The sequence below is a fragment of the Cebidichthys violaceus genome, unplaced genomic scaffold (assembly GCF_023349555.1).
Source record: "Cebidichthys violaceus isolate CVI_PGR_0920_01 unplaced genomic scaffold, fCebVio1.0.p SCAF_22, whole genome shotgun sequence".
Taxonomy (NCBI): Eukaryota; Metazoa; Chordata; class Actinopteri; order Perciformes; family Stichaeidae; genus Cebidichthys; species Cebidichthys violaceus.
In genome coordinates, this window is record NW_027176395.1 from 5,875,184 (window position 1) to 5,902,863 (window position 27,680).

General features: G+C 43.4%; 1 protein-coding gene across 1 annotated transcript; it reads right to left on the bottom strand.

The window, feature by feature from the left end:
• Window positions 1-555: 555 nt before the first annotated feature.
• Window positions 556-27,680, bottom strand: pdss2 (prenyl (decaprenyl) diphosphate synthase, subunit 2). Its single transcript, XM_068718098.1, has 8 exons — window positions 27,183-27,680; window positions 18,895-19,029; window positions 11,497-11,695; window positions 5,746-5,820; window positions 4,965-5,138; window positions 3,600-3,731; window positions 3,020-3,055; window positions 556-942 (listed from the first exon to the last, which is right to left on the bottom strand). The coding sequence occupies exons 1-8, from the start codon at window positions 27,428-27,430 to the stop codon at window positions 787-789; spliced, it is 1,155 nt and encodes a 384-aa protein (XP_068574199.1). The 5' UTR covers window positions 27,431-27,680; the 3' UTR covers window positions 556-786.

Sequence of the window (27,680 nt, forward strand, 5' to 3'; positions counted from 1 at the left end):
GGGACGGACATAATAAGGCAACATAGATGACATTACTCCTGATTCATGCCATCACCCCCCCCCCCCCCGTGGAGCACATATCACGCCAAACCCCCATTAGGAAAAGACCTTTTTCTTTTCTTTTTTTTGCAGCTGTGCTTATCAGCAGCAGCACATACCTGGTAGAACATGACTTTGGGACATTTTTACAACCGGATTGGAGCTGCTCTTTTCAGTTTGGCAGACACCCGCTACATCCAGCAGCTACCATGTGAGGTGTGAACGAGCGGGGTGAACCTGGGTGATTATAAAAAAATAAATAAAAAAATGAAGTTTTGTTAAAACAAGACACACTGCTTGGTGCATCATTTGTCGTTCATGGCACATTTTCCAGATGAATGACAAATCTGCGAAACATGTTAAATTGCGTTCTGCCTGGAATGTGCCTCCGCTGATAAGCGAGGTGGTAATAAAACTGGCAGGTTTTTAAATGCAGCTTGGCGTGATATTTTTTTCTCCGCAGGGAAAGAGAGGTAGGGTATGTATCGGAGCGCAACACAATGCACGACACGATGCTGAAGTAATGTGCTTTTATTCTTTTTAATGATGACCATTTATGGGTATAGTCGTTGCATTGCACAATGTCACCCACAGCAGAGCAGAGCAGTTTCTCCAGACGTGAGAAGTTGATTTGTTGAACTGTTCAGTGGTTCTCGTCCTGTTGCCTCTGCAGACAAAGACACTCTGTGTGTGTGTGTGTGTGTGTGTGTGTGTGTGTGTGTGTGTGTGTGTGTGTGTGTGTGTGTGTTAAAATTTGGTGATGGCGAAGGCGATGTTCTCCAAGGCGGATCGAGCCTCGGAGGAGGGGAAAGCCTGGATGGCCTCCAGAGCCCTGTTGCCATGGTAACAGCATAAGTCCACCGCTGAGCTCACGCCTTTCTCAGACTTCACTGACACCAAGAGCTGCCAGGGGAATGAAAAAAAACACACGTTAGCCTGTCACGTTTGTGTCGCTCCCGTTACCGTCGAGCCGTCAGCCACGACAAACCGTCGGGAGCCGCGGTGAAGTTGGCTCACACTTAAAGTAACTGGATCGTACGGAGGCAAAGAACAAAAAAAGAAAAACAGAAATCACATTGTATAACACAATCATGTATGCTGCCCCTGGCACCACTGGAGGCAGCTTACTACATTTAACTACAATGGAAACATTTCAGACTCGTCACAGAGTTATATTATAAGAACAATTGCCAGGTCATTTTTGACGGTGAGATGGGAAATGTTGGATTTCCTGTTACTTCCGTAGGTTCTACCCGGGCACCTCGCAGCCTCTCCTCTCCTTTTTTTAGTCTCCTAATCATGGCACCAGATCACAGATTTTACTACAATCCAGGTAATAAATTGCATTGAAGTGCAAAGCAGGGAAATTAAAATGTCCTGCTCACCCAACGATGTCAAGAGTTTGTGATGACATTTTTTTTTTCCAGTGTGACTGCCTAAAGTTGTGAGTGATTTGAATACCAATATGCTACTTCTAAATGTTGTATCTAGTTTAAAATAAAATACAATTTCAAAAAGAGTACTTAATCATTTGGAGAAAGCCTGTGTGTGTACACAAGGCTTGGGACACACACAACATATACATTTCATACACGAGGAAGTGGAAAACATCAAGTCAGATCCGCCCCAACCAGCAGCTTAAGTATTCAGACTGAGTGATTTGGGCGTCTCCTCGAGTCTTACTGCTGGTGTGTTGGGACATCTTTTTGCTGGGGGCGTAATACCTCATGAATTTTGGAGGTGGAAATCCCCGTAGGCATCCTTCTTTAAAAAAAAAAAAAAAAAAAAGGAGATGTCGAACTCTGCATCACACTGGCTGCTTATTCAATTTAGAAAAGATTATTTTTCAGCCGCATTTTACAGCATATTATTTCTGTTTTGTTCACTAACTTGAGGTTATCTTTTAGTGTTCCCCATTATCCTTTGTTCCATTTTTGTGCATAAGCTCTAATCAATATTTAGAATAAGTTATATCATATATAAACAGCAGGTCGTTGTTTCTTCTTTCCCTTGTTTTCTTTTACACACAGACTTGTCATCATGTGTCAGTGAATGGGTTTGAAGATGCTGGAAGACTTCAGGCAAACGTGTGTCCTCACTTCTCTCATTTAGTCACATTTTCTTGTATAAGTACAAAAATATTGATATTTTTAAAAATGATTCATTTCTAACCAATCTGGACACTCCTTTGATCCTTTAATCAATTTTTTTAAAAAGTGTCTTTTTGGGGTTGATCTCTAATTGGGAATGAAAGAGAATGACTGCAAAATGGTATAAAATGAGAGTTTCTGTGAAGATTTATGGTTATTTATCAGTCAATGGGATGAAAGCACATGCTAAATCAATGTAAATGCCAGAAAAGTTCACAAAGTTCCTCTAATTATGCATTCCCATCTTTGTGCTGAATCAAAGCAAAGTTGGATGCCCGTGGGCCCAAGGTCTTTCTTTTTCCTGCCCAAAAAAAAAAAATCCCATCCCTCCCCTCTGTCCTGCTCTCAGCTTTCCTCCTCGTTGTCCCCTCATCTCTCCTTCCCCTCAAACTTCTCCCCATGTCCCCTTTCTCGACAGGTCTGCTGAAGGAGATTCTCTCACAATGCCACTGTCTCAGAGCCTGAGTGTCTCCTCCGCAAATAGGCCTCGGTAACCGATCCTTGCTGCTCTGGTTTCAGTCGGGACCAGATAACCCCCGCGACACCACCGGACCCCTCCCCTGTAGCTTCGGTCTCTTCTTGCACCCCTGTCGGCCCTCCCTCGTCCCTCACACATTGACTTTGGGAGGCTCGTGTCTCAACTTTGATATGGGTTACAGTGAGGAGACGTCCTGTTTCTCTCGGTCAGATGCCGCGCCAGTGAGCAAACGGGTGAACACGTTGAATTAAAACAATGAAAAATGGTGCTATCTTATTGGAAAACGCAACACAAAGGGTAACGGAGGGTCACTGCATTGTGAATAAAGGAATACATGAACCAGGGGGCTTACCTTTGAGTAATCCAGCTGCTTTCTCAGGGTTGTTGCCTTGCAGAGAAAAGAGAGAGTAAGGTTGCCTTAAAATTGTGATCAACTCTTCTTTTTTTTTTAAAAGAGTTACAATTTGATGAAACTGAAGAACTTCAAAAATTTCTGACAAAAAAAAAAAACTTAATTTAAAACCTGTTGCTACAGTGCTTCTCAAAAGCCCAATAAGTCATTCTCCTTGAGATGAAATGTTTTAATGAACGGAGAAGGGAGAAAAGTGGGAGTCGGATCAAACAAATAAACACAGGAATTAAGTGGCAGAGAGGTCGACCATTAATTTGCTACAAACGCTCTAAAGCCTGTTAATATCATTATTTTCTACATTTAAAGGCCAAAGTGTATTGATAATCCAGGTTGCTGGCATTGAGTAAACTCAGTGCAGCATGTTGGTGGCGGCACGCTCATTATTCAGCTATTAATTTTTAATTCTCACAGGTTATATCAGTAGAAACATGTCAGACAATCTGAAGAGGAAAAAGTCAGGGGATTGTTAAAGTAAGCAGGTGAACAGATGTTGAGATGTTTCAGTCGGGACCATTCGTACCTGCTGCAGCTGCTGACGCCACCTCTCCTGGCCGACGAGCTGGCGGTGAAAAACCACCGGGGCGGCGCTCAAACTGAACGACGCCGGCTCTCCCGCGTCACCCTTCATGAACGGCTGCAGGTCAGAGTTCAGCTGCGGAGGAGACAGGGCGTGTTAGCCAATCAGATGACAGTCGGGCCGAACTCATACTTTGTGACTTCCCGGGCGCCGACTAAACCAGCCCCAGCAGTAAGAGCGCAAACAGGTGAGCGTGCACTCTCTGACTCTCTGTTAATGGGGTGACCGTGGCTAAGTGGAGCGCAGGGCCATCCTTCAATCAGAGGATCGGCGGTTCGATCCCCGGCTCCTGCTTCGCTAGTCTCATGTCAATGTGTCCTTGACACTCAAGGACACATTGCTCCCGTAGGTGTGTCTACGGTGTATAGATAGATACTGAATTGTAAGTCGCTTTGGATAAAAGCGTCTGCTAAATGACTGTAATGTAATGTAATGAGCAGCGTGTTGAACAGCTAGCCTGATGGGGACGGCTGTCCTTAGAAGAACTTGCTGCGGTTCCGTCCCGTGCTGAGATTCCTTGTAGCCACTGAGGCCTGCAGACAGGCAGCTGCAGGGAGCCACAGCAGGAGAGGCTGTGCGGACCACAGCACTGAGACGGGGGACTCTTACCAGTAACCTTTAGGCTGACATCAATTATATACCGCCTCTGAACTTTGAGCATCTCCATTATCTGCTGCACAAACATTAAATATGTGTATGTTTGTCACTTTAATGTTAATCACTGCCAGAAGAATATCAAAAAACTATCAACAAAGGAATGATTACATTCCAACAAAGCTGTCAGTACCCCCCCTCACATATTTCTTGTATGAAAATCAGCTACGATGTAAAGAGGCTCATGGAAAGACATACTAATGTTGTTAAACTAAAACAAGGCCACGTTAGAAGAGGGAAATGTTGAGATACTCCTGCCTCCTGGGGAACCGTGGGACTAGCAGCCAATCAGCAGCCTGTTTGAGGCTTTGTTATTCCTTGAAGTGGATTTAACCCGATCCCAGTCACAAAGAGTACGGTGGTCAGGAGGGACAACAACCAGATTAAAGCCACAGAAACTTCCAAGTCTTTAGAACAGCACTGGCCTGGATATAAGACCTATCTTTCTCTTTGGCTAAATATTGTAAGTTCTATTGGTTTCCCATCACTCATAGCAAGAAGGTGATTGAAAAGTTATGTTCTTAAGGCCTTTAAACAAAGCTGTGATTTCCCAGAAAAGTAGCCCACTGTTGAAGAAGTTGACCTTTATTGATTTGTCCTCCGCAGACAAACTTCCCTGGTATTTGCTGTGCGGGACAATCAGATTAGACTTACCTTGTGTCCCAGTGATATGTGCTTGCCGTACGTGAAGGCCAATCTCTGTGACCGCTTGTCGTGTTTGGCGAGCTCCATCGCAGCTTGACAGCTCTTGGCCAGCAGTGCCCCGTGCGACAGGAAGGCACGCTCCTCCCACGCCGCCACGTCGACGCAGTCAGTGGGACCGTCCTCCTGCAGGGCGAACAGAGGCAGAGACGCCGCGCGTCCTGAGCTCGCACTGCACAGAGCACACTAGCAGCGATTCAACACAGTATTATGTATATATGGGCACTGTAGTTTCTAGCAAATGTTACTAAAACTAAAGTCTATTCTACATTTTTCAGGGAATATTTTCATTGGCCGATTAATCCACATGTGGTGCTCTTAGTGAGTATTTCAGGCAGCAGGATGTGCAACAGTGTGGCTCACTGATGTGGTTTTTTGAAAGCTTTTGGACAACAATGGCAACAAAGGCTTTGGATACACGTTAGTGGGATGGATTTGGTCTTTTCATGGAAGTTTTAGGAGGACAATAGCAACGATATTAAATATCAGCTTTTTTCTTCCAAGTTATTCTTGAGAAAAAGAAAGATTTTACTGAAAAAATAATTTGTGTGGTTGGAACATTTGTAACGCCATCTGTAGGTTAAGTGTTTTGAAGTACCTTTGTATGAAACGTGCTGTACAGATGAATATGCCTTGCCATGTTGGCTCCATTGTATTTGACCCCAGGACATTCTAAAAAGGGACAATTTAAAATTCCAATGGTGTAGTCTGCCATGCAGAACAGATCCTTTACCTCAGCATTACTGTTATTCTCACTGTAGATTCCTTGAACCACATCACCGATGGCACTTGAGATCAGTTCAACAACCTGTCAATCAGATTAGAAACACATTTGGGTTAAAATCTCAATCTTAAAGCATTATCAGAAGATCCAACTATAGTACATTTACACACCACCCTCTTATCTGTAAGACAGAGCTAAATAACGGGATCGATCTGCTCAACAGTCAACATGTCCATCAACAGCAGCGTGTCCAGTTGATTTGTCCTTGGACTCGGGCACTGAACCGATAACCTTCTCCCTCGTTATAAATCACTCTGGCTAACAGCATTGATTAAACTCCTCAAATGTAGATGTGAATGAGATCGATCAAAACAGACACTCTGCTCGGTTCATCAGTGACAATGACAATTCCCCCGATTGAAGTGCGGGCTCTAATCTGAACAGCTGGTTTGCTGAAGAAATCGGAGGTGAGACGAAGGGTTGGAAACCAGGTGAACTGCCGCGAACTCCACCGCTCATTATTGGGCCATATAGCGGAGCTGCTGTTGATCCAGGCCCCCCTTCATTCATTAGACTGTATTTATAGAGAAGTCCTATCGATGGAGACGGATCAGGTGTCTGTCCGGTCCGAGGGGCTGAAACAGAGCTAAAAAGGCAGATGGCGAGACCAAATGAGACCGTGTCCAGAGAGAAGAGGGGTTAACGAGGTTTAGGAGTGATGATCTGACTCTTTGCTCTCCTTTTTTTTCTCCTCATTGCAGATTTGTTTTATTAATTCTGTTGATACTTAAGAGCATCTAGACATTGGTGGTGTTCTGCAGAAGAGGCACAGACAGATGGAAGCAGAAAATGGAAATGAACCACTTCTTCAATCGCCAGACTCTTTCCAGGACAAGTCAATCCATATACTGCACAAGGAAAAAAACATGCTGCTTTTGGGGAAACTGACATGAGATAATACATAAATTCCTATCTTAAAAAAAAAAAAAGACATTTAAAAAAGGGGCAACGACTAAAAAATGAGGTAAAAATTGATGTCTGGACAATTAGTTTAAGACTGCAGTTGCTCATTTCCTCTTACAGGGGGCATGCATGACTACATTTTCGCTCACGGAAACACAGCGGGCCCCTTATCAACCACCAAAGGAGAAAAGCTGCATCTTTTCAAATGATTCCTCAAAGTCTGCCTCAAATGAATGAGTGATCCATCCCGTCCTCCATTCACAGCCGCTGTGTGTGGACAGAGGCCGTGCCGTACGGTCCAGATGAATGAGGTTAAATTTAGAGCTCCTTCAGCTCGGCCCAGACATCCTCGGTTCATCAGAACAGTCTGGTGACGATGGCCCGCTCCGTCAGCCTCGCAGTGCCCTTTGGGTAACCCAATCCTCCGGGGAAAAATATTGAGGAAACCCGAGCTTTCACCCGCAGACCTGGAAGGACAATGTGCCTACAGTATTACCAGATGTGGTGTCTCTGCCTGCCTTGGGAAGTGGGGGCCGGCGGGGTGGGAGGGGGGGGTCTTTTTTTGGAAAGTATCAGATAAGCTCTCCCACTGCCTCCCCCTTACTCCATTCCCAAATCCAGCCGGATCATGTTTTGCCGACAGGTCTGCGAGGGGGGTGAGACGGTGAGATTACTTTACAGTTTATACAAGTAGCGGCATAGGTTTCCTCTCAAGGCCACGACACATGATCTCCATCGCTCTCACTGACTTTAAAAAAAAAAAAAAAAAGCTGGTTTATGAGAAAACTTGGAAAGCTGCAAGAACTACTCATTCGTCATCCTGAGTATGAAAACGATGTGGGGCAATGACCACACACAAGCTGCAAGGAAAGATGGCCACCCAATCTGTTTAGAAGACTCCAACTGTGCACACTTTAGAAGCTGATAAGAGTTATAAATATCAGACAATTAGCAGATTTTATTATGCGTTTTTCTTCCCGAGTAGCTGAACCAGGGTGGATGTAGTGTTTAAAAGAGTTCTCCATGAATTTCACACATGGAATTCAGTTTACTCATCACGAGGAGGACTAGTCAGCCTGTAAAGAAAGTTGTATTATGATGATCTGCCGCCCTTCAAAAAAACGTATCTTTTGCAGAAAAATAACCCTGATGATGTAACCTTTTTATTTTTTACACACTGGGGTTGCTGGGTTTGAAATGAGTGGGCTTTTAGGAGACAGGGACGGGTCTCTAGTGATGGGTGATTTCCAGTGCATCATGGGAAATGTAGTGTATTTTTGGAGCTTGACCCATACTAAAGACAAGAAGTCAATATACCTTAGCCTCATCCGTTTTGATTTTGACCATTCTAAAAAAAGAAGTCTGTAACTCATAATGTCATGGCTCTCCCATTAGAGTGTAATCTTTATTACCACGATAGCTACAGCATGTAATACTTCATCTTGATTGATTGGGCCAGTAATAGAGAGTTAGTCTTCTCAATTTATGGAGACAGACACAGAATACGGAGGATGTCGTGTGAATCTTTTCAATATCTACAGATGAATCGTGGACAAAATTCAACATGAACTCCCAAAAAGGAAGAGTTTTAGTGACCTATCTTCCCAACAGTTAAAAAAAAAAAGAAAAAAAAAAAAAAGAAAGAAATTTTGGTAAAAACAAATCCCATTCCTGTCACTATAGCTTGATATTGTGGTCTTTGTTATTCCTGTTTGCAGTTATCTAATCCCCCGCTCCTTGTTCATAAAGCAGCGAAGAACAGCTTTCACAAAAACTCAGCCAAATACGAGCATCAGCGCATACTGTGGGTTTGCCCTCCACTCATTTTGTTTTGCTAACCTTTTCAAACACGAGTATCTGCCGGCTATCGGATGTCCGTCTCCTTATTACCCTTAAAAAAAAAAAGTCCACTTTGGGGGGACGATTCCTGTAGCTGCTTCAGATTACAGTTGCACTCCCACAAACAGCAGGTTTGTTTGGACTAATAGTTTCAGGCACCGTCTGTGTGGTGTTTTGGTGCCGCTTGAGTTTTGAAACGGCATCGCTCTCACCTAGACAATGAACCGCGCCACAAAGGGACGGATCGCTCCCCAACTTCAATCCAACCAATTGCTGACATGCTTGCTGTGAATGACCGCTTGACGTGATTAAATCCCCGTTAGCTCAAGCCATCAGCAGATCTGCCATCATTCTCATTCCCAGCTTCGTTGTTTCTTCTCCATCTTTTCAGGGAAATAACAGTATCAACTCTATTACTGTAATTTGCTGCACAGCCACAGATTGACAATTATCGCTCATAGCACAAATCCCAATGAAAGCTAATTAGCACTGTAACGGAAACACCACACCTTTGAAATGATCTTTAATTTACAAAAAGGAAATGTTGGTTGCTTGTAACTCCTGCTATGTTGTTCCCCACACGAGAAGCATCGTGGATGCCGCTTATACCACATTCTGGGAGGGCGTCTCTTTGCTGCCACAGAGACATTACAATCATTTAGCAGACGCTTTTATCCAAAGTGACTTACAATTCACTACACACCGTAGGCACAGCTACGGCAGCAATTTGGGGTTAAGTGTCTTGCTCAAAGACACATTGACATGAGACTAGTGGCGCAGGAGCCGGGGATCGAACCGCCGATCCTCTGATTGAAGGACGGCCCTGCTCTCCACTTAGCCCAGACATAAACCCAGCCCAGTTGCGTGCCGAATACGATGCTGCAGGGAAGGCGATAAGGGCCGACGGGGCTGATGGCACAATTGGGAGAGAGAGAGAGAGAGACGGTTATTTTGATCCGGTCGGGTAAACCGCATTCTGACAGAGCAGCATGGTGACAGTATCTGTCAGCGAGGGGTTACCAGGCCGCACAGCAGATAGGATCTGTGGTGCACTTACGAGACCACCACCACACACGCGCCTTCAAAAGTGAAAACTCAATAAGCAGGATTCCCATGGTGTGCATGTCTATGGTGTCTCCTCAACCACATCGACTACCATACGCTGTTGTAAAGCCCGGCGTCTGAAAATGTGTTTTTTGGATGACTGATGTGTTTTACATTAGCAGTGTAACACACTCAAAATGAGTATTAGGATGTTATTTTGTTCCGTTTTGCTTTGACAGTGGCGAGTGCCCACGGAAGTTGCGGTTGCTATTGCTTTTTTCTTTATTCGTAAGCAACAACTTCTGTTTAAATTCTGTGTCACTCACCAGTACACATTGTGTCTATCATTTAAGGTCCGAGCCCCGTTTCATGCTTCTTGCGATCAACACGACGTCAGCAGACCTCCTCTGTTGCCTCGCTCTGTTGTGGTAGACTAGTCCACTTTTTGAAAGCTGAGTGACACCTGTGATTGACAGCTGCTCTGAGCCAATCATTTTGACGCGGTTTGTGCACAGTCGCCCAGGCAGTGATTGTGTGAAATGTGTCGTCCGCATCACGATGACCAAGCTGACCGTGAAGAGCACGAAAGAGGTTTAATAGACGCGTAAAACATTTGCAACGCCGATGGTGCATTGCTTGGTTTGATGATTCTTATCCGCTGCCGACTGTTGATTGCATGAAATTTGCATCACACAAGTCAAGATACAAACAAACCTGACACCCAATTCTAAAAACATTGCTCCGTCGCGTGGTCAAAAACTCCACTGGGTACCTTCAACGTTTTTCCCTTTGTTTTAAGGAATACGTTGATTTTAGGAGTTGGTACTCATTTAATCCATATAAACTTGTACAGCTGTGTCAGGCTCATCCGCACTTGTTTTGCTGCATCTATTTTGTATTACTTAAGCTAGGTGCTAGCTAGCAATGTAGGAAAATTATGTCCCCTTTCTTACTCCCACCTACTGAACTCTGATTGGTCAATTGTTTCTCTAACTGGCAGAAACAGCCTTCGGTTGGGGGTCAATCTCATCCATGCTAGATGCCATTTTTCTCTCGTTATTTCTCATGAATGCAGCTAGGCTAGCTTTCTTGCTTTGAAGGAAAGATTGAACCCTATTATTAATTTGGCCTACTAAACTCTTATTGGTCAATACTCTAACTAGGAGAAACAGCAGGACAACACCAGACTTATTTGAGCTGCTGAATGAATTTGATGTGCGGTGGGAGGTGACTCAGAGGTCTTGAACCAGGCTAATCCTGCTGAACATCTCGCAGCCCCTCAGATTTATCTTGCAGCCGCCAGGTTGGGAATCATCTACGCCGTTTGAGTGGGTCCGTAGACCATGGCTAAGTGGAGAGCAGGCTGCCTTTCAATCAGAGGGTCGGCGGTTCGATCCCCGGCTCCTGCTCTACTAATCTCATGTCAATTTGTCCTTGAGCAAGACACTTAACCCCAAAATTGCTCCCGTAGCTGCGTCTACTGTAGATAGATACTGAATTGTAAGTCGCTTTGGATAAAAGCATCTGCTAAATAACCGTAATGTAATGTAATGGAAAAGGATCTCTGGAATGTGCTGTGTGAAAACATCCCACTGCTGATGCATGCTCAGCACCAGAGATTTAGACAAAATAAAAACGGTTGACGAGGATGTTTGCACTGCGAGTACTCTGCTTTGTGATAATACCTCTCAAAAACCGAGAATATTCCATGATCTGTGGGAACTCTGCAATATATAATCGTTGCGGGCGTGATATGTTGACTTTGGACGTGGTAAAGAAAAGTAGGGATCAGGACCGACACCAATATGTGGAGCTGTAAGGACAGCCGGGAGCTTTAAGACGGCGGCGTATATCACTGATCTCAGGTCAGATATCTCACAGGGCTACAGTTCGTTGTACCGACAGACCGGGTACCTTAGTGTTATCCAGTTGGGCAAGTCCGGTACAAGCGTTTGCCAGCAGGAAGTCGCCGCTCAAGACAGCCATCTTATTCCCAAACTCCATGTCCTTCAGCGGGCCGTCTGAGTCCGTCCACCCCTTCAGATCGACTATCCCACGATGCACCAGGAACGCTGTGTGGATCAACTCAGTGATTTCTGCCAAGTTCCGCTGGCTATGGAACAGGAAAAAAAGAGAAGAACAGAATTGCATTTAAAAATCACAGCTTTTTTTTTTTTTTCTTTTCTCAACAGCTTTTAAGAAAGGCGTTCTGGAGGCTTGACGGTTAGAGAGCTTTTTGACAGAAACCTTTTCATTGTCTTTATACCGGTGAAATATGCAGGTTGGAAAACTCATTGGCAGCATCACGTACAGGTGTGCTGACCACAAAGGAATGGATCTGGGACAAAGGATTCAAGAGTTTCATTTCATCCCTTTAGCAAAAGGGGAAACACATCTATTTAGTCAATAAAATACAATATTCACATTGTGGAGTCTTGCTTTTTTTTTTATTTGACTTAAATATGCAACACAGCTCCTCAGGGATCATCACAGTTCATCCAACTGCTATCTGAAACATTAACTTGAGTAGACAATTTAAAAGAATAAATTACTGTGCATCTTTTAAAAAAAAAAAGAAAGAAAAAAGAAAAAGAGATGTCTCTATAACTACAATTTGATTTAAAAACCTTTCAAGTCAAAATCAACGTTCTCGAGGGCATAAACCAGCACATATGTCAGACGTCTTGCCGCACAGCATGTCGAGAGAGGGTTGTGTTAAAAAAAGAAATTAAAACTCATCATTAGCAAATAACAGCCATTCTTGATTATGAGAGAGAAGACATAAAAGTGGTCTTTGAATAGAGCCTTTCAGAGCAGCCTTAGGGAGGATATAATCAAATGTTGATTCAGCCATTGGTGGGGGATAATTAGGCCCCTCTCCATATGGAAGGAGCTCGCCACGCTGCGAAAGGAGGGATCCATCCAGACAGGGTTGGGTGCGCTGATAGCCACTTACGACCTTCTTTCAGCCGCTGTGAGAACCTGATGAGCCAGTCGTCTGCCTTGCGCTCCAACCCCTTCCTATACACACACACACACACACACACACACACACACACACACACACACACACACACTCACACTCACACTCACACTCACACTCACACTCACACTCACACTCACACTCACACTCGTCTTGTAGCCAGGTAATTGCCGTGTTCGACGTCGGCGTGGAAAAGATGTGATTAAAATTCAATAATGTCATTCGTTTCGCCTCTCAATCACATCCATTGTCTGGTTGGTTTCGCAGCTCGCTGACGCAGAGCAACAACACGGTCACCCCGAGTGAGAGTTAATAAAGTTCAGGGTTTGAAATAAGAGGAAATTAATGGATTGGCGGCCACGTGTTTTTCGAGTCGCCTCGGAGTGATGACTACGCTCGGCGGGTTTTAAAAAGAGGAGAGTCGTTACGGCAAGAGGAAGGCGATAAAGAGTGGTGCCTGATTTCAGGTCACAGGACTAACGTTTTAAATGTTGTACCAAAGGTCGAGGTCAGCCTTATGACCGTTTACTTGGTTGTTTAACTTGAAAACAAAAATGAATACTCTGTGATGAATCTGCCATCTGCTCGTGCTTTTGGCTCCACTTCAACACTCCATTGTGACGATTCATCAAGGTGGAAAACGCGGTTACTGAAGTGTTTACGTAGCTTCGACCCAACTGACCAACAAGCACAGACCACTTGTTGCACATAGCCCTTTAAAGCGATCAGGAACTGATGCCGACTGTGGTCTCAATTCTACATCAATATTCTACAATGAAATGTAGACCTCGTTGTATTACAAACAATTAAAGACCACTCCTTCGATTTAGCTTTACGCTCCTAAAAGATTGTAGAAGTCACAGTGGGTCGAAAACAATGCAGAGATATCACCTTTTTTATTCCACGCATTGTTCTTCCTTGTCAGAACCTGGCGCCTACATTTCCCACGATGCAAAGCTTGGCTTGAGATTTGGGTGTGCTACTAGTAGCGGCTAATGTAGCCTTGAGTCGCTACATTACGTTACAGTCATTTAGCAGACGCTTTTATCCAAAGATTCTATCATACCGTAGGCATAGCTACAGGAGACATTTTTGGGGTTAAGTGTCTTGCTCAAGGACCAGGCTCATGTCGACACAAATCAACTTTTTTCATGCATATATGAACTTCCTCTGAAATTTAGGATTATAAAGTTTTCACTTTTGAATGAATGGCCCAAACAACTTTTATTTATCATCTTTATTTCAGAAAAGCAGTGGCCAATATGGATACAACCCTCTATCCTCTGCGATATCTATAGACTATATTGTAATATAGTACAGTTTATGGAAAAAGCCACTGAGAAACTATTTATGGATAAAAGAACCAGATGGGGGTGCCTGGTATTGGCAAATTTACCAAATGATAAATCAGTGTGCTTCATCAAAATGATGCAAAAATCCAAAAAATATTGCCACAAAGCAGTCCTAATCATTCATTTGCAACATTTAAAAAAATGGCCTAATACACTTAAAGATATTAAAAGGGATAGCTGTGGTGACATAAACAGGATGGTCAAATCTGCCACGGGGGAAAATCTAATATAGTCTTGCGGCAGACATATTGTCACATCTCCAAACTAATTCATCAGGTGAATGGAGAGATCAGAAATCTATTGGTTTGGCTTCAATGGCCACTTTTAGTTTCCAATGATCATGTGTAGGACATGTGTAAGAAACCTACCCTAACATGAACAAGGAAATATAAGGAAACACACAACCCTTGCAAGTACTTCGAATTTTTTATCTTAAAGTATCAGCCACCAAAAACCAAAATCAGTTGAACCCCAGTGTATCCGCATCCCAAAGCTGTGCTTCCAATCTAGCACTCCTGATCGGTAATAGTGGAGCTTGGGGAGGAAAAAAGGGGGACAAGGGGGCCGGTATATAAATAGCTTTGGTGCCCAGTTGCATAGCAACCGATGCCATCTTGCCGAGGTGTAACGCCCCTCACCACGCCCCTTGTCCTGACTGCTCTGTTCCATTTTCCTCCCTCCGCAGTCTGCCTTCGCCATCAAACGCAGCCTGGCGGATGTGAGTGCGTCCCCCTGTGTGATTTAAAGAGGCGGCCTGTCCATCAGACTGGCTGTGTGATGTGTTCGGTGGCACGGCTTTCATTTGTCACAAGAAATTAAGAGGTGTGGTGGGTAATAGTGCAACTATCTGTGAATGTGTGTTATCTATCTATCTATCCATCTATAGATCTGTCTATCCATCCATCCATCCATCTATCCTTCCATCTATCCATCATGGTGGTGCTTTTATGAATCATCAGTGTCAGGCAGCAGAGTGGGAAATGTTTTACAAATGCTGCCTGTCAGGAGGGAGGAGACCATCCCCCGGAGGTTTCAATCACCCCCCCAACCCCCCAACCCCCCCCAGCCCAACTCCCTCCATCTATCGCTTCCATCAGAGGTGCTAATGAGCCCAGGGAGAGGTGGGGGAGAGAAAGATAGTGCAAATGAGGTGATCAAGTCATGGAGAGTGTGTGTGTGTGTGTGTGTGTGTGTGTGTGTGTGTGTGTGTGTGTGTGTGTGTGTGTGTGTGTGTGTGTGTGTGTTCTATCCATCACACATGAGTGAGGGAATGCTGCATGTTGGATTCAGTGATCCAGAGTCACAGCGATGCGAGCGCCCAGTTGTGACATGAGGCGAGTTTGTAAGAACTCCTCCTGTAGAGAGACGACCTGGCGACGCAGTCTCTGCCTCACGGCCGTGAAAGGGACTGGACTTCAAGCGCTTCTGCGGCGGAGTTCTAATATTAGGATGTTTCTGCACGAACACGGCTCCGCAGAACACGTGTGCCTTGTGCCAGCTAGCATTAAGAAAGCGGCCTTTCAGACACCCGGTGCGCAGCCACGCCAAACACAGCAGTCACTTCTGGAAACCACTTGGCACACATCCCGCACTGAGCTGCGTGCTCGTAGCCAATGTTTGTGAAAATGCCAGGTAGGCCCTTGGGGTGCTACCTGAAGCATTTTAACAGCAGCACATTAATACCACTGTTAACACTTCACCTTTGATTATGTATAAATAAAACAATATATGTTGTGGTTCCAGACAGATCACTAAGCAATGTCCTTTCATTTATGTGAAAACAAAACTAAAGAGTCTACAGCGCTCACCGTTCACAACCAAGACGCTGACAATCAAGAATAGTTTTTACAAGTTGTGGTGAAGTAAATATAATAATTAGCCAGAGGGTGGTGTCAGAATAAAAAAATAAATAAAAAACAATCGCCACCAATTCATTGCAAATAATGGCAAATGTTTTGCTGCCAACAGAAATTGTTTGCAATTTAGTAAAGCATGCAACTTGCAAACTGGCACAAAACACAAAGCGTGGTCAAGGCTGATGGGAACCTCATTAGCTTTGCAACAGTTAAGTAAAAAAATAAATAAATCAAAGAATGGGACAAAGTGGAATTTGGTGTTAGAAGGAAAGTCAGGGGATCACCAAAGTTCAGAATGTTACAAAACAAAACAAAAATTGTCAACCTGTGGTGGTGGTAGAGAAAAGTTAAAGTCATCCCTTCTGTCGTCATTAGGATTCATCCTCTGAGGAACATGAATGTCTGTAAAAAATGTTTTTGGTCTATTACATTTGTTCTAGTGGATGTAAAGCCATTTCATTGGATAAGTGAAAATTGTGACCCGTTGTTGGCGCTAGATGAAATGTCCATAGGATTGATCATCTGGGGACCATGAGTGTCAAATTGTACGGCAATCCGTCTAATAGTTGATGAGATTTTTCCATCTGAACCAAAATGTGGGCCATTAGAAAAAATACAGGTTTAAGACACTTTTGGGACACGGAGGTTGCCCCCTGATACAGATCCAATGAGGATAACACTTTAAGGCCGATATACAGTCAGGTCCATAAGTATTACAGACTGTGACACAATTTTTCTAATTTTGCTTTTTTACACAACCCCAATGGATTTGAAACTATATCAGTCAATATGTGGTTGAAGTGTAGACTTTCAGCTTTAATTCAACGTCTAAAACAAAAAAAAAAAATCACAATGACCATTTAGGAATTACAGCCACTTCTACACAGTCATCATCATTGGACAAACTAACATAATTGTGAATATAATCATTATTTGTAATACTTTGCAGTCAATGATTGCCTGAAGTCTGGCTCCATAAACATCCCCAAAATCAGTGAGTTTCCTCCCTTGAGGTGCTTTTTACTGCAGCCTCCTTCAGCTGCTGCTTGTTTGTGGGTCTTTCTGCTTCAGTTTTATCTTAAGGAAGTGAAAAGCTGCTCACTTGGGTTGACATCAGGTGACTGACTTGGCCATTGAAGAATATTCCATTCCAGTTTTCACAGCATGTTTTAGGTCATTATCCATCTGCACTGTGAGGCGCCATCCAATCAGTTTTCTATCACTTGGCTTAATCTGAACAGATTAGCCCTAAACACCTCAGAACTCATCCTGCTGCTTCTATCAGCTGTGACATCTTCAATGAACACCAGTGACCTTGTTCCATTGGCAGCCATACATGCCCATCCAAAGCACTGCCTCCACCATGTTAAACAGATGATGTGGTATGCTTCGGATCATGAGCCGTTCCTTTCCTTCTCCACACTTTTCTCTTCCCATCATTCTGGTACAAGTTCATCTTGGGTTCATCTGTCCAAAGAATCTTTTTCCCAAACTGGTCAGGCTTTTTCAGATGTTTTCTGTTAAAGTCTAATGAGGACTTCCTGTTCTTCAGTGTTACCAGTGGTTTGCACCTTGTTGTAAACCTTCTGTAATTAAATTAATGAAGGCGTCTCTTGATTGTAGACTTTAACAATGGAACGTCTACCTCCTGCAGAGTGTTCTTGACTTCAGTAGATGTTATGAAGGGTTTTTCTTCACCACAGTACACCACTTATTTTAACCTAATAATGTCATCCTTCACTTGCATTGACACCTTTTTGGTCCGCATGCTGAGAGTTCCAAAGGACCAACTACCAACTGCAAACATAACATTTTGAATCCTATTGTTGGCATCATTTGTCATGAAATAGTGACAGAATAGGCCACATCTGGCCATGAAACCGTATATCAGACAATTGCCCAATTACTTTTGAGCCTCTGAAAATGTGGGTGGCTGTGTAAAAGTGGCTGTAATTCCTAAACGGTCATTGCAATTTTTTTGTTTGTTTTATTTTTTTGGTTTCATTGAATTAAAGCTGAAAGTCTACAGTTCAACCACATATTGACTGATTAGTTTCAAATCCATTGGGGTTGTGTAAATAAGCAAAATTAGAAAAGTTGTGTCACAGTCCAAATACTTATGGACCTGACTGTATAAATTAATAAAAATTGCCTTTTGGCCATTTGTCAGTCTAATACATCTCCTTATTATGTCACTATTAGACAATATTAATACAAAGCAGAAACTGAAAGAACTTTTTGAAACTTTTTCCAATTAGCTACAATCTAAATATAACAAATAATAAAAACAATCATCCCACCTTATAGCTGTGGTTATATCGCCCTCACATTCCATCATATTCGCAAGGTGATGTAGTGCTTCATTTACAGGAATTGATATGGACGGTAACCACAGAGGACAAGATAGAATTTCCAGGATTTTATTTCACTATTTATCCTCCTGCAGCCATGTAACAGGGAGCAAAGCAGCATCGCCTTTCTCGCTCTGCTTGCCATGCACATTTATGGCTCTACAACGCAATGTAACACATGTTTACTGCCCACTGTTTTCTCCCAAGCAGCACATACAATGAGAATTGGAATTTTTCTGCGAGTGTGTGGTTACTGATAGAAAACAATAGCTGTGGACTTGAATATACAGCATGAAAACTAACTGTGTTACGAGATGGCCATAAGCTGCGATTTAGCATTTGAGAAAAAATTTCAAGGGCATAATATTCTTATACAATGTAGTCTTATACGATTACATTTTATTATTATCAGTATTATTAATTAGCCAGGCTTTAGAGAATTTCCTGCATGGGAGGAAGATTCATCAGTGCTTCCTACTGATGTTGATACTTGCACCAGCTTAAAGCTGTGAAGTCAAACATGCAGGAGTGTTCAGGGAGGGTGGCAGACGTCAGGAAGTGTGAGAAACATCAACAAACCAAAAACCAAAGCCAGAAGAACAGCTTACTGGAAAGTCCATGGATATTTGATGGATCTAATTTGCGATGGGCAAAGCTGCAGCGCACGCACGGAACCCGTGGTCCTTAACTCGCCGGCTTGTGCCTCAAACCGATGTGAAACAAATAATGCAAACATTATTCCTGCCGTCAGTAACTTTGCGTTATTGTACCTGGGGTAGATGCCGCTGACCATGTCCTGAGGCAGCAGGTCGGAGGCTGCGTGGTTCGGCCCCGCCGCCTTCGACAACAGCAGCACGATCAGTCCCCTCGTCTGGAGGTCGCTCCTGCTGTCGTAGACGTAGCCCCTGCAAAGAAGTAGCATCCGGAGATTGAGGTACAAACAGGCAAACATCAAAAACGTTTAACTCAACTGTATACTTTAACAAATAAGCATCCACGGTCCGTGAGCTCTGGAGGAAAAACTTCTCGTAGTCCTCGACAACGACTCAGAAACCGAATGTCAAGTTCATCAGCGCGTTTACAGAACGACACAATGCAGTGTGTAGTCCAATCTCTCCAAGCAGCAAAGGACTATGAAACAATAAGGGAGCAACACGTAGCATTCAAGTTTCTAACATCTTTCCCGACACCCTGCTGCCATCTGTTGTGAAGAGCCGGTTCCAGTTCCACCTGGTCCCACTGCCCCATTTTAATGAGCAATGTTTGAGAGCTGGGAACAGCTTGGACACATTCAGCTATGTGGTTTGAATAGAAGGGAATCAACGTCGGCTAACATATTACACCTGAAGTACGGCTCTCTTTCTCCTTTGTGATAGAAATGCGGTCCCGCCGATTTCAAGGCAGGTACTCGTGTGTGTGCAACGTAAAGGCTGCTAATCACCACGGTGGGTTCTAATAGTGTGTCACAAATAATTATGCAAATTGTTTACTACTTGAGAGCAGTGAGCCTGAACCAAAACGGTAAAGTTAACAAGTGACAACACCAAAAACCAGTTAAGAGATGGTGAAATGCTATGTGGAGTCCAGAGAAGCCGCATAGTCAGGCGATAATCCTCCGTGGGTTTGCTTTCCTTTGAGCTATTTGAGCCATTGTCAATAGAAGAATATTGATTATAGCAGCTTTAATATGTACATATGTTCGTATTATATTTGAAAAGGAACAAAGCAACCAAAACACTGTTGCGACTTGATGACACAATGCAAATTGTACTAAACGTTAAAAGGACTCTTGAGCTGAATTTATAGTGCATGGAAGATGACAAATACGGAAATATAATTGATCAGTCTAGCTGTAGGATTGTATAAGTCTCTTGGGTTTGAAGTGTGTGTGTGTGTGTGTGTGTGTGTGTGTGTGTGTGTGTGTGTGTGTGTGTGTGTGTGTGTGTGTGTGTGTGTGTGTGTGTGTGTGTGTACAGACAGAAACACGCCCATGAAGACGCGGAGGTGGCTGCCTGCGTGGTGGGCAGATTAAATATCTTTTAGTCTCTCTGGGGAGCGGTTAGACAGAGCACCTCTAATCCCGTCCTATGGGAGCCCCTTGTGCCATGAATCACGCTCTCGTTAGGGGCTCCGAGGGAGACAGACGGCCACGCCCCCACCTCCGCTCGATGCCCAGACACCGGCCCTCACCGCCACCTCCACCCCCACCCCCCCATACACACACACACACACACACACACACACACACACACACACACACACTCTCTCTGACCCACCCCTGCACCACATGGGGGAGGTGGAGGAACCCAACGCAGAGAGTGGATGCGAGAGATAAAGCGTGACGAGAGGGAGGGGAACCGGAGAGAGATGGAGGGAAGAGAGACCAGACAGAAATGAGAATGCCAGAAAACATGACAGGAAATAAACACACACACACACACACACACACACACACACACACACACACACACACACACACACACACACACACACACACACACACACACACACACACACACACACACACACACACACGATTCTGTGTTCTGGTGCTGAAAGGGATAAAAAAATAAAAATAAATACCCTGAAGCTTTGTTCCTTTTTATATTACGATACAGCTGACATCATGCAGGGCCGTCTTAAATCACAGATTTATTTATGGTCATTCAAAATTTTTGCTCAATGGTAAAAAATAGCCCGGTGCGCTGATGAATGCAAAAACATCAGTCGCTGGAGAGCAAAAAGTACAAATATAATAAAATAAAGAAAGATGATGAAGCTGCTCTCCTCATGGGGAGTCCGGTTTAGCCAGTGGCTTGGTGGTGGCAGATGATTAATATTTATGTCACTATCCACACCAGCACACATCAATCAATCACAACCGCCCTCCCGCAAAGGGGTGGGGCAAGGATGGTGTGGGAGAACGAGAGACAGCGAGAGCTCCAGAGCGCGGGAGAGAGAGAGAGAAATGGGCTGCTGTCTTTTTAAAAAGGGTTGTGAACAGGTCATCACGCCTTCTGATCTGCAACTGCAGCACAGGAATTTCAGGAACTTTAGCGCAGGGGCCGGAAGTAATGCATGCAAATGTATGACCTCATGTGTGTGTGGTGGCGTATTGATCCTCTGTCTGCCTCTTAAAGTATTGAAAGAAGAATGAATGTGCCCAATACGCCTACACTTTTCTTTGAGGACAGATTTTATGCAATGCGTTCGTCTCCAATGTGCATTGCGGATACCTTTATGTACGGTCATGATGCGTTTATTCCAATCTCCAGGACTTGATTCTCACGACTCCAGAACGCCTGGAGTCCAGCAGGTGGTTTTTATTCTATGGTGAGGGAATGTGCCTCCTGCCTTGAAAACACTTCACAAAGGCCCTGATAAAAAGGTGGAGTTGGTTTTAAAAGGCTCTGAAAACACATTTACTCGCAAGTGAAAGGAGCCAACGCATTGTTTTCTTCAAACGATGTTGGTTATTTCACTTCGGAGATTTATGCAGTTGCGCTTTTCTCCGCGCTCTTCTCACTGGTATGAAGTGGGCGGGGCTCAGCCAGAAAAGGAGCGATGTCCCCTCCATGGACCAATCAGGATTTAGCAACGTCATAGCAGTAAGTTTGCTTCTCTTAGCAGATAGTGATTTTTTTTTTTTTTTTTTTTTTTTTTTTTTTAAAATGGTAAACTAATAATAATAATAATATTATTTTCAAAAAGTTGCCCTGTGGAGTTTTCTTGTTTACATATTTTGCTTATATTCTGTCTTACTCACCAAAATGCATTGTGTGTATTATCTTATTATAATATCTTAAAACCTGCATGGTTTACGACCATGTTTACTTGGTGCATGGCACAAGCAACAACAGCCGAACTTCTAATATTCATGATTAATCCACAATATAAAGCTAATGCTGTAGATGTAAAATCAAAAAAGTTGATGGTGAAGCAAGAGGGCACACTGTTTTTATAAAGACGTGTCGAGGCTGACGATTGGCAACATCTTGACCAAGCTCAGTGTCCCCGCAGCAAATACTCCTCAACTTGGTCTGGCATCGATGAAAAAAGCAAGCCATTCATACGTCTTAAGACTGGAGGGGATCTTTGATTCCAGCATTCATTCATGTCCACAAAGTGGCCGAAACAATCAGGCTAGTTTGGCTCCATTTAAAACTAATCGTAATGGGCACAGTATTGATCGAGGTATCGAAGATCGAGCTCGAGATCGCAGAGGGAAACGGTGAGAAAAGAAACCGCTAGAAGGAAACACTAGTGGAAGTCGAACTCTCAAGGACTGTCCTTAAAGCAAGTTCAGTTTCTCCTCCTGGGCCCGCGGTCCCCGTCGCTGTAACTCCAGACTTTGGGGCAAAGTTAGCTGAGCTGCAGTTTTTGAGAATGAAAGGAAAGGGAACACCGACACCCAACTCCACGAGGGTCTGCCTGTCTGCTATTGTGGATATTTTTATCCGCCGCACGTCTGAGGCGGAGACACAGTGGGAAATACGAACCAGCCAACCCAAGCTGACAGTGAGGAGTCAGACTGTCAAGAGCTATGCTACCCCCCCCCCCCCCCTCTGCTACAACACCCAAATGGATTGTCATATCAGATTTAGGTGTATAGGTTATTACACCCTTGGGCTCCTGTTTCCAACACACCCGTCTGGATGAAGTTTGAGGACTCTCTCTTCTCGCTCTCTTCCCTTGGTGCTCACACTTCCTTGATTTCTTTGATAAAAACAGAAGAGAGTTGCAGGCTACTCCCATCCTAAAGCGATCGGATGATATTTAGAAGATCGTGACCCGTTCTAGCTCCTCCTTCGTCAACACACGATTGTGGCTTTGCAGTTGCGTCACAAATTGGCTCAAATATCGCTAAATACTGGATAGAAAAACATATAGATGGTATGGCCATAAGTCTGTTTAGGAACATCTAATAAATAAAGTGGATTTATACCCAAAAAAGAGGTGACTGGGAGACGGTGAGCGGTCTTATTTTACCCTTGAATGCAGGCAATAAAAAACGTACAGTATTTCCCTTAATGAAAAAAAATAATAAAAAAGAATTTATCGACCAAACTGAGAATGGTGGTACAAGGATTGGAAAGTTGCACTTGCATAGTTTGCACATAGTCGTGCTTCGGTCAACGCTTCTTTGAATCTTTCTCTGAAAGTGAAGCATTCCCGAGAGGACGCTTTTGCTCCCCTCATTTAAAATTTCCACAGAGACCAAATTCAGTGCAAAAATACTCTCAAAAGTACACAAAATGTACGTTTTATCATCATCATCATCATCATCATCATCATCATCATCATCGCCCTTTATGCCTCCTGACATGTAGGGCAGTAACAAAAGTCCTGGGCGAGTCGCTGGATGGTGCCCCATGAGTGCTTCAGGCTCTGCATCTCCTTCTCCACAGCTCTTCTCCGTGTGTTTCTTGGTGGTCCTCTTTTTCTTTTCCCTTCTGGTGTCCAATGTAAGGCTGTTCTTGTAATATCAGCAGGGTCTTTTCTCAACACATGTCCTATCCATCTCCATCTTCTTCTCATTAGGATGGTCTCCATGCATTCTTGTTGGCATTTGTCATACAGTTCTTCATTTGAAATGGTGTTTGGCCAGAAACTGTGCAGTATTCGCCTTCAACTCTTGGTGTGGAAGGTTGATAGTCTGCTGAGATCTTCTTGTGTCATTCTCCTTGCAGTTTCAGCACCAGGCTATTGGCCCCACGCTCCTTGTTAGTAAGTATTTAGTTTGATTGACACCCGCTTCACTTTGTTTCTGTCTAGAGGAAGTTGTTCATTCCTAATGAAGCTTGAGTGTTTTGTGGTACTTTATACTTCAGCACATTTATTTGGCAGCTGAACTTACTAGTTAGGCCTACTTTTCAGAATAAAAACCTAAAAAAAAACAACTATTATACAAGTTAAACAATGTTTTACATAAAAAAAGCAAATAAAAGAGAAAAGAATACAAATGTGTGCATCAGCTTAGTTTTTTCTTCTTTCCTCTCCCATTAATTGTCTGACGATCCCTCAGGTTTCTCCTGACCCTCGGTTGGGAGCCTCTGGACTTAAGTAGCTAACTGTACATATGAAACAGTTCAAACTAGCTGCCTCTCCACCAGCTACAACACTTAAAATGGTTCGTACACGTTGATCAGTGTCAGACTAATAATGTCATACATAACAATATATCCACTACTTTTAGTTTTGATACATTAGCTACATTGTACAGCGAATACTTCTGTGCTTGAATAACCTTAAATAGTATTTTAATACATAACGTACACTTGTAACAAGAATATTTTGACATTGTTGTATTGTTACTTTTGGTACTTCAGTAAAACATCAGACTACTTCTTCCCCATGCACATATACTGTACACACCCGCCAGTGGTTCACACTGTTCTACTGATCAACAGGTGTCTGTTAACAGGCACAAGAAGACTTCAGGCTAGTTAACATTAGACTATTGATGCTATTGTACAACACTATAAAGTCAATATGAAAGCGCCGTATGCTAGGCACTAACTGAAGGTTACTTTGTCTCTGCAGACAATAAGGTCAGTGAGAACTCTAACCAGACACAGCTGACTTACTTCTTTTGGATCATTTTCTCCAAACTAATTAAGTTATTTGTATTCTTTGGTGTCATGTTCATGAAGGAATGGATGGATGGTCAGAGGGGAAACAAACGTTGTTCATTTCTTTAAACTCACTAAAATCTAAACTCCATTATATTCCAGATGCTGTCTGAGAGAGCTTTGATGAATAGAGCTGGGCAATAATTCAATATGATCGTTTAATATATTTCAAAATGATCAGATCGTGATGAAATCATGTGAGATATCGTGATACACAATAACGTTGCCTAAATCGACAATAACGAGCACAAGCCAACTCAAAATTTCTCTGAAAATCTGATTATTTTGCACTCAAGTTCTAAATTATATAAGTAAACACTCAAAGCACATCTCATTTGTCAATTAGTAACTCTCAAAAGAGTATACGAAACCGTGTGGTTATTTCATATAGACTGTATATTTATTGAAGTACCAGAAAACATGCTGTATCGTGATGTATATTGTTACCAAGGTATTATTGCTCGGCCCCAGTTATGAAATGATGAAGGCTGTTTTGATATGACTTGGATATGAGCATGGCTCCACCGGTAAAGTTTGATCCTTTTTGTTCGACAGCAGCTTGTTAGTGATACGTGTGAGTGAAACGCGTCAGGATACGAGCTGCGTTCCACCTTGTCTGATAAAGACCGATGCGTTTTCTGACTTTATTTGAACTGCGGTAACACCACAGTCCATCTATCACAAAAAATAATACACGCAACATGCCGGTGTTACGGTTTAACTAGGGACCCTGTTAACTGGCGACCTTCAGCCGAATGCGTCCGTTGTTGTCGTAGTTACGGCAGCTGTTGTAAATAGGCAGAGAACACGTAGCTGTCCTCGTGAATGCCGCATTGATTAGTTTTGCATTACAGTGTCAAACCTTCTCCTTTACAGTCTTTGGTCACAACAGACCGGATTCCACGTTGGAGAGTCTTTTGGGAAAGCGAGTCCACTCGAGTTTGAAACGTCGCATGTTGTTTGTGTTGAAACAGGAAGAGAGCGCGTTGCTTTTCCTTTGAAATAATAAAGTTGGTAAAAAAAAAACACATCAACGTCTTTGGAGCCTGTTTTGTGCAAACATGTGTCACGTAGAAGAACTCTGTAGCACAGTTAAAAGAAGACAAATATATATATATATATAAATATAAATAAATCATATTTACGGGATTCGAACTCATATTGTGTGGGGGGGAAAAAAGCCAATAATCAGAAACACAACCACTACGCCACCATCAACGTACTGTGATGCCATGTAGGCTAAACTTAAACAACGTACAACACAGTCAGTGGTCGCTCTTCAGAGCAAAGGACACCAGATCAACTTGTGACCACACTGCGTGTTTACCGTGGAGCACTCTGTCCTGTCCTTCAGTGCAGAGCCACATAGCATCACACTATGTAATATGGAGGGCACAGAAGAAGAAACCGAGCCAAGGTTTAGAGAGAGGCCATCGGCTTTCCACACAATATACAGTTTTAAGGACGACCATTCAACCTGGTCAATAAGTAGGACACAAATAGTCCCATCATGTATTACATAGTGTGATGCTATGTGGCTCTGCACTGAAGGACAGGACAGAGTGCTCCACGGTAAACACGCAGTGTGGTCACAAGTTGATCTGGTGTCCTTTGCTCTGAAGAGCGACCACTGACTGTGTTGTACGTTGTTTAAGTTTAGCCTACATGGCATCACAGTAACAGTTAATGATGGCGTAGTGGTTGTGCTTCTGATTATTGACTCCCCCCCCCCCCCAGACACAATATGAGTTTGAATCCCGTAAATATGATTTATCTATATTTGTCTTCTTTTAACTGTGCTACAGAGTTCTTCTACGTGACACATGTTTGCACAAAACAGGCTCCAAAGACGTTGATGTGTTTTTTTTTACCAACTTTATTATTTCAAAAGGAAAAGCAACGCGCTCTCTTCCTGTTTCAACACAAACAACACGCAACGTTTCAAACTCGAGTGGACTCGTTTTCTCAAAAGACTCTCCAACGTGGAATCCGGTCTGTTGTGACCAAAGACTGTAAATGAGAAGGTTTGACACTGTAATGCAAAACTAATCAATGCGGCATTCACGAGGACAGCTACGTGTTCTCTGCCTATATACACAACAGCTGCCGTAACTACGACAACAACAGACGCAATCGGCTAAAGGTCGCCAGTTAACAGGGTCCCTAATTAAACCGTAACACCGGCATCATAGGATACACCAACCTCTGACTGGGGTTGTTTCTTGACAGAGAAAAAAAATGATTGATTTATTGATTACAAACAATTGTTGTTTCCCCACATGTCTATAGAATTATGAAAGGGGATACTCATACATCGGCAGGTGGGGTCGTGTGTGTGTGTGTGTGTGTGTGTGTGTGTGTGTGTGTGTGTGTGTGTGTGTGTACACAAGAATAAACCAGGACCGTTTCAGTTTCAGCAGTGTTACCTTGCAGTGTCGAGCAAAGGGTGTCGAGTCCCGATCAGCTTCCTGACGTACATGGCAACATTGCTGAGTTCATCGCTGAGCAGGCAGCGGAGACTCATGAAGGAGGTCGGATATCCCACGATCTTCTCTGCGTCGGAGACCACTTTACTCCAGTACGACGGTCCGGAGCTGGCCAGCACACTCTGCGTCCTCAGTCCTCGGCTGGACAAAGCCTTGCAGGACAGTCGCGACCATGTAGCCGGAAACATTTTCTCTTTTGACTGTAATGGTTTTTTTTGTAGTTTGTAGACAGTTGCTTACAGTGGCATTCAGCTACCCGCCACCATCTTAAAGTTGTAACTGTATCTCCAGATTCAAACCGCTAACGCTGTGACATGTTCTTAAACAATACCGCGTTAGTGTCGCTTATTAAAACGTAAAATCTGCTATCATAACAGAACTAACCCTCTGTCACGAACAGCTAGATGTTTCACAACACAAGACCTGTCGGTTACTGCA